The 12029-nt window shown below is 37.9% G+C and overlaps 1 protein-coding gene across 1 annotated transcript in view; it reads right to left on the reverse strand.

Moving 5' to 3' along the window:
- Positions 1-1494: 1494 nt before the first annotated feature.
- LOC140202441 (uncharacterized) overlaps positions 1495-12029 on the reverse strand; it is a 78300-nt gene continuing 67765 nt past the window's right edge. The window contains exons 39-44 of the mRNA XM_072267308.1: positions 10863-11009; positions 7130-7263; positions 5425-5558; positions 3461-3555; positions 2133-2319; positions 1495-2034 (exon numbers count right to left, since the gene is read on the reverse strand). Coding sequence (XP_072123409.1) covers positions 1931-2034; positions 2133-2319; positions 3461-3555; positions 5425-5558; positions 7130-7263; positions 10863-11009 — 801 coding nt within the window. The 3' untranslated portion in view covers positions 1495-1930. The remainder of the gene's footprint in view (positions 2035-2132; positions 2320-3460; positions 3556-5424; positions 5559-7129; positions 7264-10862; positions 11010-12029) is intronic.

Genomic DNA, 12029 nt, shown 5'->3' on the forward strand with positions numbered 1-12029 from the left:
TCCTGGTCAAAAAGGCGCAACAGCACCTTTATTTCCTGCGGAGCATCAAAAAAGCTCACCTCTGTCCCAGGGTACTGACAGACTTTTACCGCTGTACCATTGAGAGCATATTCACCAACTGCATCTCAGTATAGTATGGCAATTGTTCCATATCGGACCGCAAAGCACTCCAGCGTGTGGTGAAAATTGCCCAGCAGATTATCGGCACCCAATTGCCCACCATTGTGAACATCTACCATAAACGCTGCCTGGGCAGGGTGAAAAGCATTATCGGGGATGCATCTCACCCTAACCATGGACTTTTTACTCTCCTCACATCCGGTAGGCGCTACAGGAGCCTCCGGTCCCGCACCAGCAGGCACAGGAAGAGCTTCTTCCCTGAGGCTGTGACCCTGTTGAACCTCACATCACAGCGCTAAGCAGTATTGCACCCATATTGTACTGTCTCAGTACTTTTATATTTGTGTGCTGTAGCACTTACTTTTTATTCACAGTTATTTTGTAAATAACACTATTCTTTGCATTTCTGGTCAGATGCTAACTGCGTTTCATTGGCTTTGTATCTGTACTCGGCACAATGACAATAAAGTTGAATCTCCTCTAATCTAATCTAATTTGATAGAGGTATACAAAATTGAGAGGTATGGATAGGGTAAATGCAAGCAGGCTTTTTCCATCGATGTTGGGTGAGACTGGAACTGGAGGCCAAAGGTTAATGGTGAAAGGTGAACTAGGGGAACTACTTCACACAGAAGGTGGTGCGACTGTGGAATGGGCTCATATTGTAAGTGGTGAATGCAGGTTCAATTGAACATTTAAGAGAAGTTTGGGTAAGTACAGAGATGGGAGGGATATGGAGGACTATGGTCCAGGTGCAGGACGATGGGACAAGCCAGAATAATAACCTGGCATGGATTAGATAGGTTGAGTGGCCTGTTTCTGTGCTGTAGTACTTTATGGCTCCAGAAGACTGAAGATTATGGGAAGGTTTATGGAGAAACATCACAGAAAAAAAGTTAAGGCCTCCATAATTCAGCCGTGATCATACTTTTAGGACCTGATAGCCTACTCCTGCACGTATTTTCTTGTTTTGAATTGCAGTACACAATCCTGGTTTTGGCCACGTACTTACTGTTTTTCTTTTGCTAATTGTCAGAACAAAGCATAAAGCAATCCATCATTTTGCAAATGGGACTCCTGTGGCACACCACTATGATCTGCGGAGGAACACACTATTTACCAACACTCCCAGTCACTTACTGCCAACTTCCTGTTTAGACAGATTCATGCATAACAAGAAATTAATGCCAATACTGAAGAAGACACAAGTTAAAATGTGGAAAATGTAAGTTTTTATTACCAAAATATGCATTTCATTTGATTGTGTTTAGTTACTGTTTGCCATTTAATTTGAAAATCATCACATTTTTTCATTGTTTGAGAAAAGTAATAATTACACCCATCTGAGTTAAATATAAATTGCTTATTTACTGAAAAATATTTGTATTTCTATCTGTTGACAAGCCCTTACATCAAAATTTATAGGAAAAAACCCTGAAAATAACATTTGACCTGAACTGTGTATTTCATTACTATATTTTAATGATTATTAAAGTTTTTTTAAAATCTCAATTAACTTATATACTAAATCACAACTCTCATTACAGTAAATAGATTCTTTCTTATTCTTCCTGGTAATACTTTGGTGACCTGAAAATTTACCTATTAATGAGGTCCTATAATCACTTTTAAATGCAACTGAATTTATAATTTAAAATATTTACTCTGTATGTTAAATATTATATACATTTAAACTAATTGTAAATGTTAATGTTGTCATTCAGTTTTTAGCAGTTGATTGTCATACACTTGTACACAGACATTATGAATTTACTCTGACATTCGTTTACAGAGTAAGTCTCTATATCTATCACAACCATGCTTGTAATACAATGATTATTGTACTGATGGAGAAGGAGTGAATTAAACACCACAGATAGCTCCTGTTGATAGATGACGACGATGATTCTATTACTAGAAAAATAAACAAAAGAGTTATTTTAACCATTGAATTCCTCCTAATTTTGTCATTTCTGTTAGTTATCAACAACACTGTGGTGGACACTACTAACCTGGGATATTAATTAAGCCTGAAGGTAGTGGGTCAGGCTTTCCTCCTGTTAGACCAATTCTCAAGCTCCGCACTTCGCTTTCTGTATGTTCTGCAATCCAAGTCTTGACTAACGTGGTATTTTCGTAAGTTTTAACAGTGGGAAGGTTAATTCCAAGCAAATTTTTCAACTCATTGGCACTGAGTTTCTGAAACGAAAAAGAATTATACACAACTTTCAGGAAACGGCAATTTTGGACTCCTCAGACTGATTTATTAGAAATTTAATTCAGAATTAAAATGTGAGAAAAATTTTGAAAAGTGAATAGGAAGGCAAAAAGAATACAGTTATATATAGGAACAAAAACAATTGGAGCAGAAGCAGGTTTCTTGAACTTGCTCTGCAATTCTATAAGATCATGTTTCGTGCTTGGCTCCATTTCCCTGCCTATTCCTCCTGCCCCCTGACTTCCATATTAGATCAAAAATTTGTCCTTTTGAGTTTGAATACGTCTCATGATTCAGCTCCACAACAGTAAAGGATTCAAAAGGTCCCCAGCATCTTTCACAACCTTTGGTCCTTTCTTTATGCATCACAGCCTGTGAGATACACCTTTTCATGCAATTGCAATCAGTATATTGAAGTTTTAAATTAAATAGAGTCATTTATTAAATATCGAGTCATTTGCATGTTCACTACAATACTAAATGTTTTAGTCAAACAACATGAAATAGGACATTTGCCCACCATCAAGCATCTATTTTACAGTAGTCCAATTTCTAAATGCTCCATCAATTCACTTGTGCATTGGGGGAAACTTGCAGTGACCAATTAATCAAATGCTTAAACAATTTCAGTGGACATAATTTTATTTACGTCATACCCAAGTGCTTTCTTTGGGTTGTCGTGCGTCAATGACTATTACATTTAAAAAGGCTGCAGCCCTCTATTACCTACAATATAAGCATACGATTTTTTAAACACCGGAATGGGTACTGGTTGATCATTTGTTTTTGAAAGGAAGGGCAAGATAACTCGGTCTTCACTCTTTGAGCGTGTGCATGCACATGCAATTGCAACATCTAATCTGCAGCCCCAGTTGAGATAAGTGAACTCAGTGCACACCAAAAGTTGAATTGTACTTCACAGTGTGTGGCTGGGGGCAACAGCCTGACACCATAGTTTTCCACACTAAAGCCAGACTCTACATTTCTTAAAGCTAAAAGATTTCAATGTAAATAAATGTTATGAGAATTATTATCACTCAGTATTGACCAGGGTTAGCAACACACACATTTTGAATTTACTGTGAGTTTATGGTTGAATAGAAATATTTAATTTTTACATACTTTTAAAGCCGCAGGATTTAGTGCCAGGAATACGGAGGGATCCATATTGATTTTCTTTGAAGCCAGAGTCTGCAAGTGAGCAGAATTTGCAGCACCTAGAAGAAAGTCAGAATCAGTGTCAGGTCTAATATCACCGGCACATGTCGTGAAAATTGTTAACTTAGTGGCAGCAGTTCAATGCAACACATGATAATATAGAAAAAAAGTAAGTATTACAGTAAGTATACAAATGTATATTAAAGAGTTAAGTTAAAAATAGTGCAAAAACAGAGATCATAAAAGTGAGGTAGTGTTCATGGGTTCTATGTCCATTTAGGAATCGGATGGCAGAGGGGAAGAAGCTGTTCCTGAAACGCTGAGTGTGTGCCTTCAGGCTTCTGTACCTCCTACCTGATGGTAACAACGAGAAGAGGACATGTCCTGGGTGATGGGGGTCCTAAATGATGGACACCACCTTTCTGAGGCATTGATCCTCGAAGATGTCTTGAATACTATGGAGGCTAGTACCCAACTAAGATGGAGCTGACTAATTTTACCACGTTCTGTAGCTTCTTTTGATCCTGTGCAGTAACCCCCCCCCACCCCCCTGGCAGACAGTGATGCAGTCTGTCAGAATGCTCAGCATGGTACATCTGAAAAGATCTTGCTATAAAGAAACTGCTCTGTACCTCTTGTGCAATTACATCATTAAAAGATATAGAAATACGAGCAGTCACACCGTTTTAAGTCACGTTGTTGCATTAGTCATGTTGGATCATGCGGATGACTATCTGGTGCTTCATTCACTTCTCTCTATTTCTATGTGTGTATCGGACCTGGGCCACCTACACCAGCTGAAAAAAGCACTGGAAAATACCATTAACACAGTCTCTGCAAAATTCTGCAAATCTACTTGAAAGGTAAGAATACTGACATCAGTATCTTCTCCCAGCTCAATATGCTGAACATTTTGTTTTCTCCCCAACACTCTATTCTGAGCTCTGTTACAGAAAGTGATGACCAAGTAGACAGGAAAAGTTTTCAGGATATTTTAAAGGTTTTCTACAAGAAGTGCAACATCTCCACCGGGAAGCTCTTGCCTGTGACTGCTCAAAGTGTTGGAGGAGTATTCAGAATGGGGCTGAGGACCTGAAATCCATGCATTAGGTGCGTAAAGAAGTCCAGTATAAACAATGAAAGAAGTGCAGCTCCTCAGTCTACTCATCCACCTGTCTGCTTAGGAAACTCCTACCCTTCTGCAGTTTCTGTATTGGTCTCCTCAAATTGCCTCTGTGGTGTTTTGAAGCTTGTTGAAGTTTTTGATCATCAGCAAGGAACACAAACAGTGAAAACATCCAGTGAGAGTGTGGACTGTCAGAAAGCCATCAGGGTAGTTGGGTTGTACTGCTCATAGCTAGTGTACTTCATGGGATGGCAGCAGCAGCCTGGTCTCAAAGTCACTCAGAGGCCGGTGCCCAAGAAAGAAAAGCACTCAGGTTGGGCCTTGGCTATTGATTCTTTCATGATCATGTTCACACTGATAAAATGCATGTTGGTAGTTTCTGACTGGGATTAAAATGTAGAAGATCTGAATTTAAAATAAACCTACAAGCAAAATATGAGATTTGGAAGCTACAGTTCAGTTTAGGTTTACGACACTCAATTTTTCATATTAATTTAAATTAATGGCTTATCAAAATCAGTATCTTATTGTCACACCTAAGTAATTATTATTTATTCTGCCACCATCACTATACCTATCCAATTACATAGATGTTGGGTGACAGGAAATTTTTTTCCCAATAAAATGTAAAAGAATATCTATGTTATTCTGTACCTTATTCTGACTAATTACATATTTTTAAAACATACATGCTGAAGTCCTCTTATTATATTAATTGTGGGACATGCATTTTATTTTTAGCAGCCCCTGCAAATAATTAGTTTGTATAATTCAGAACAATTTCTCTATTAGTTACACTTACCAAAATATGTTTTCATCTGGTTATAGTAGATGACTGGATCACTGTTTTGTAACTCAATCACACTCTTTGCTTTTCTGTAAATTATTAATTTCTTTGATGGAGAACATGAGGAAATATTCAGTGGGTTTGCATTGCTGGAGGAAAGAATTCAAGGTCGTAAGATAGAAAAATGTAGAATTGCATCATAGTTTTATCTCCCAATACATTATTCACTGGTGAATGTTTAACAGGAACAGCAATATTTAAAAGTAGCATTACTAAAAGCACTTACAATAAATTTGGGAACTAGTCTGGCACCATGCAGCACCAGGGATAAAGTCTCAAGTCAGAACTTAAGAATCTTATGGAAAAGGGCTGAACAAAAGAAAAAGTACCCAAACTATTACTGTTCACTTGGAAACCATCAGCATAACCCTCTTCCCCCCCGCCACAAACGCCACATTACCACATCACTAATTCCCATCACAGAAATTCTATTTTATATTTAAGTAATTGCGGCAATATTTTTTGTAAATACAGTGGATTCCAGTTAATTAGGCTATTGGTTAATCAGACCAGCACCTTATTTTGGACAACTCAAAGAACAAAGACTAATCGAGAAAATAGCCAGGATTCCCTTCATTTATTTTGGACAATATGCTGCTTAATTGGGGTAGGAGATTGTTGCTGAACAGTTTCATGAGTTAGTTGCATGAATTTACGTGGCCATTAGACACTACACTGTGCTTAGAGCAAACGGTTTTTAAATAGTGTCAGTTGCATATGTCTGTGTTCAAAAAGCAGTGATTATTGTCACTGATAGTAGGTATGAAATAAGCAGCATGCTCACTGCGGTTTCAAGCATTCAGGCTTGGAGACGGCTGGGTGTGAAAATGAGACAATTTCACTACTTCAGCAAGTTAGGAACTACAAAGAATTTGAAGATAACAACAATCATCTTTAATGATACAATGAAAATGAAGAAAGAGGATGCAGTCATGAAAAGCATTGTTTGAAGGCAGTCCATTATCTGCACTAGGTGTCTGCACTGATTTTGGTCATTTACAATCAATCAAAAGGATACGGCAGAGTACACTGGATGACTTCCTCCCATTGATAAATATTAGGAAGTAATACAGTTTATAGTACTGTAGTAATATTGGCAGAATTCCAATTTGTTCTGTACTTCATTTAAGTGCGTTATTTGTTACTCAGTCTTTTTTTAAAATATAACTTTTAGCTGTTTCCATGAAACCGGTTAAATGCGGCAGCCGCTTAATTGGGCAAAAATAATTGGTACTGGTCTACTTAACCGAAATCCACTGTACATGATAAATGTGTTTACAATAAGCTGTGGCTTGCTAACTGAATTATTTGTGATTACATCTAATTGTGGTTATATTAATCAAAATGCATATTACAGTTCTCTTTGCATTCTGTTGTGTGTAACTAGACCATTCCTTAAAGGCTATAAATTTCAATGGGGATGAATAAAGATATCCCAAAGTACTGTAATTAACATTATTCGTGATTGTCGAATACAGATTGAGAGGTAACTGGTTTTCTTCTTCCAAATAAGGAGCAACCAATAAAAAAGAGAGTTGCCACTGTTTTATAAGATGCTTTGATATGCAAACTGATTTACATGGGCAATTTCGATAACCAAGTAACAAGTGCAAGTAATTAAGTCAGCATCTTGATGATTTGAGCAAAGTAGGACACTCACCTAATATCAGTAGGACTAATTTTGTTTAGTTGATTTTCATCAAGAAGGCACAACACCCTACCACCTATAATATTCAGCACAGTTGTATCTATTATTCCAGATGCATCTAAATATCTTGACACAATGGCTTTGCTCTGAAAGTTAAAAAGAAAAGCTTGTTAAGGAGAATATTTTCAGTTAAGATTTTAAATTCATAGCAAACTAACATTCAAATACACCTAATTTCCAATTTCATTTTTAAACTTGCATGTTGATGGTCTTTTTAATTATTGAATTTTAAAGTTGTATGGAATAATAGCTCCATTTTTTGACATTATTGCAACAATTAATTGCAGAATTAAGGGCCACTCTTATTTCCATTTAAATTTCACAACATCTCAGCGACAATAAATCTGATTCTTCAACCCAATCTCCAAGCAACATCCTGTACTGTATTAGAAGAACACTTCCATTTCTTTTTATGGAAATTCATAGCCTGTTCAGTGTAGATTTAACCACAAAGTTTGATGCTTGGACCTTTTGATGTTTATACTGTACATTAACAACTTGGATATGAACGCAGGAGGTATGATATGTTAGTGTGCAGATGATACACTAATTTTTGTTGATGGGAGATGGTGAGGCAGGTTGGTTAAGGCTACAGCATGACATAGATCACCTGGAAAGTTTGAGCAAAGCAATGTCAAGTGGAAATTAATCCTGTCAAATGCAAGGTGAAGGCAAAGGGTATAATGACAGGGCCCCCGGGAGTATGGAGACTAGGAGTGCTGCTGTTTTCAGGAACCAAGTCCACAGATCCCTGACAGTGGCAGCACAGGTAAATAAGATGGTAAATAAGGCATATAGGATGCTTGCCTTCATTAGCTGTGGCACCGAATTCAAGAACTGGGCCATCATGTTACAACTTTATAAAACATTGGGTTGGTCAATCCTTGAGTGTCTTTCAAGAATCGATAGATTCAAGAATCATTGTACTAGATGAGTGGAAAATTACAAATGTTACTCCGCTATTTAAGAAGGGTGGGGGCGGCAGAAAGGAAACTATAGACCTGTTAGCCTGACATCAGTGGTTGGGAAGTTGTTGGAATCGATTGTTAGGGGTGAGATTACAGAGTACCTGGAGGCACATGACAAGATAGGCCAAAGCTAGCATGGTTTCCTGAAAGGAAAATCCTGCCTGACAAACCCACTGCTATTCTTTGAGGAAATTACAAGCAGGATAGACAAAGGAGATGCAGTAGACGGAGTGTACTTTGATTTTCAGAAGGCTTTTGACAAGGTGCTGCACATGAGGCTGCTTAGCAAGATAAAAGCCCATGGAATTACAGGGAAGTTACTAGCATGGGTGGAGCATTGGCTGGTCGGCAGAAAACAGAGAGCATCCTATTCTGGCTGGCTGCCGGTTACCAGTGGAGTTCCACGGGGGTCAGTGTTAGGAGTGCTGCTTTTTACGATTTATGTCAATGATTTGGACTACGGAATTAATGGATTTGTGGCTAAATTTGCCGATGATACAAAGATAGGTGGAGAAGCGGATGGTGTTGAGGAAACAGAGAGCCTGCAGAGAGACTTAGATAGTTTAGGGGAATGGGCAAAGAACTGGCAAATGAAACACAACGTTGGAAAGTGTATTGTCATGCATTTTGGTGGAAGGAATAAATAGGCAGACTATTATTTAGATGGGGAGAGAATTCAAAATGCAGAGATGCAAAGGGACTTGGGAGTTCTTGTGTAAGATACCCTAAAGGTTAACCTCCAGGTTGAGTTGGTTGTGAAGGCGGCGAATGTAATGTTGGCATTCATTTCTAGGGGTATAGAATATAAGAGCAGGGATGTGATGTTGAGGCTCTGTAAGGCACTCGTGAGACCACACTTGGAGTATTGTGTGCAATTTTATTTTAGAGAGGATATACAGACATTGGAGAGGGTTCAGAGAAGATTCACGAGAATGATTCCAGGAATGAAAGGGTTACTGTATGAGGAATGTCTGGCAGCTCTTGGGCTGTATTCCCTGGAGTTCAGGAGAATGAGGGGGGATCTCATAGAAACATTCCAAATGTTAAAAGGCCTGAACAGATTAGATATGGCAAAGTTATTTTCCATGGTAGGGGAGTCTAGGACAAGAGGTCATGACTTCAGGATTGGAGGACATCCATTTAGAACTGAGATGCGGAGAAATTACTTTAGTCAGAGGGTGGTAAATCTGTGGAATTTGTTGCCATGAGCGTCTGTAGAGGCCAAGTCATTGGGTGTATTTAAGGCAGAGATAGATAGGTTCTTGATTAGCCAGGACATCAAAGGGTATGGGGAGAAGGCAGGAGAGTGGGGATAACTTGAAGAATTAGATCAGCCCATGATTGGATGGTGGAGCTGACTCAATGGGCTGAATGGCCTACTTCTGCTCCTATATCTAATGGTCTTAAGTGTTGTTCTGCTTGCCACACTGTGGAATGGATGTGATTGCTCTGGAAAAGATTCAGAGGAGCTTAACCAGGATGTTTCATAGATTGGAGCTTTCCAGTTACAAGGAAAAATTGGATAGGCTAGATTTAATTTCCTTCAGAGAAGAAGAAATGGCCTGCAAAAGGTATATAAAATTAAGAGGGAAATAGATAGGGCAGATAGTAAAAATATTTTTCTCATGGTGTTTAAGACATAAAAAGCACAGGTTTAAGGTGAAGGGTAGAAGATCCAAGGACCACTAGAAGATATTTTTTTTTCTCCAGACAGAAGATGGTTGGAGTCAAGAATGCATTATCTGAAAAGGTGATGGAGGCAGATACTATCATGACACTTAAGTATCTGGACAGATATTTGAGTTTCCAAAAAATGAAAGACTATGGACCTAATGCAGGTAAATGGGATTAGAAGACAGATATAATGTGCAACATGGTCACTTTGGGCCTCAGGGCCTGTTCCCCTTGGCAATTTTGAGCTGAATTTTTGCAACCATTAAGGATTAAGTTGAGGGCACCAAAACTAATTCTACAGAGAAACCTTACAAGTAGGATTTGATTTAAAACAAGATTTCAGTGATTTATGGAGGTAGAAATTAGTCCTTGGTTGTAAAAGTTAAATGTATAACATAGTCATGTATAAACATTCTACTCTTCTGAAATATGCTGCAATTGAAGTAACCCTGGCTGAATTTCAAAATGGAGACACCACATTAATGTTCCTAAGCAGTTTTTTTCCCACTCTTTCAAAGCTCTATTCTCCCCAAAGTATTAATATTTAAAAGGTATCTTGGAAATACTAATATTCTCCAATTCATCATCAAACTATGAGATTTTTGAATTTTTACAAGGGATTCTATAGAAAATAATAATAGATTTATTTTTAATTCCCAAGTCTGCTAAATGTTGAAAGAGCAGCTAAAAGAAATTTCAGTCCCTTGCTAGCCCAATTAGCTATATTCTAGATTCCTCTGATCATTCTATAATTCATTGTAATATACATCTGGCTTCTATTGCTTGTGCCAAATCTATAGAAAACTTTGTGCACTGTAATCCACTGCCTTCTTGGCTAGTAAATTTTGGAAGTGGGATACAAGGAAGAGCTACATTATTATCTTGCTCAATCAAACTTGGACAAATTCCTACCCCAAAGTATCCAAAAACAAACCACAAAAAGTTCAGGTCAGTTTATGCGGGTTTCATTGCAATTGCTTTGAACTAAGACAATTACTCAATATAAATATTTTATACACAGGTTTCTACAAATGCTACAGTACCACGTCATCACTCTGGCTGTTTGGCAGTGCAGCTGAAAGGGTCTCTGGTTCGGTTACATTCCAAATGTTAACATCAGTAGAGGTGTACACGGAAGTAATATATCCCAGTAATTGAATCTTGTCTTCTGGAATTCCACTTGGATAAATCTATTTAAGAAAGATGTAAAATATGGATGAGTCATCATACATGCTTTAGGGAATCAAATTTTTAATCTTTTCTAATAGTCAATGCAAAGGATAATTGGAGCTTGGAAAGAAAACCAATATGTTAACAATTACTTTTCGCTCTCTATTTAAACAATGTTCTGTCTTTCACAAAGATCCTGTAACAAATTGTACCGTCATTGGCTGCCCAAGAAAAGCAAATAAATGTGTCACCCTCTAACTCTCAAGAGGGGGTTGAGTAAGTTATTCTGTCCTATAGTTGATGGGGAACTATTGTCTGTAGGAACTCCAAATGCTGTAAGTGCATCTTTTGTTGCTAGTGGTAACAGGATGAAGATTATCTTCAATTCTCCTACCTCCTATGAAGCTAATGGATTAGAATATTGGGAAAGGAGCATCAGAGACAGCTGAAACTGTGTTAGCACTAATGATCAGACCCTAGTATTTAGTATGGGGTCTTGTGCTTGGCAGCTCCAGACCACCCTCTAGTATTACCACCTATGGTTGTATTGGAGTCAATTTTGGTTGTTTTCCACTGACTAGAAAATGCTATCAAATAGGCTGACCTTCAACCAGTCAACTATAGACTAACACAAACAAATGAAGGCATTTTCTAACATGTACACTACATTCTTCTGTAAAAGAATATTTGGAACAAGAACAATTTCTCAGACCAGACCTTTTTCAGTCAAGACACAGAGCCCCTGATGCAATGTCAAGCCTTTAGCTTTGTGCTCGATGTTAGCAGGGGGATAGGATGGGGTTGGGGTTTGTATTTCTACATAATGGTGTGTATAGCAATTTTTCCATAAAATAAAGCCATGTTGCTTGCACATGGGTCAAGAAACCCAAATTGAGAAAAAAATATATATTTATCTATCCACTTTTTTTCCATAAACTCTGTATCTCAGATTTGTGGTTTGTGGTTTGCGAATTCTCTAAGGGCAAACTTCCATTACCTGGAAGGCCAAAATGTTGGGGTCACCTGCACTTTAATTAGTC

This window comes from Mobula birostris, chromosome 9 (assembly GCF_030028105.1).
Source record: "Mobula birostris isolate sMobBir1 chromosome 9, sMobBir1.hap1, whole genome shotgun sequence".
Classification (NCBI taxonomy): Eukaryota; Metazoa; Chordata; class Chondrichthyes; order Myliobatiformes; family Myliobatidae; genus Mobula; species Mobula birostris.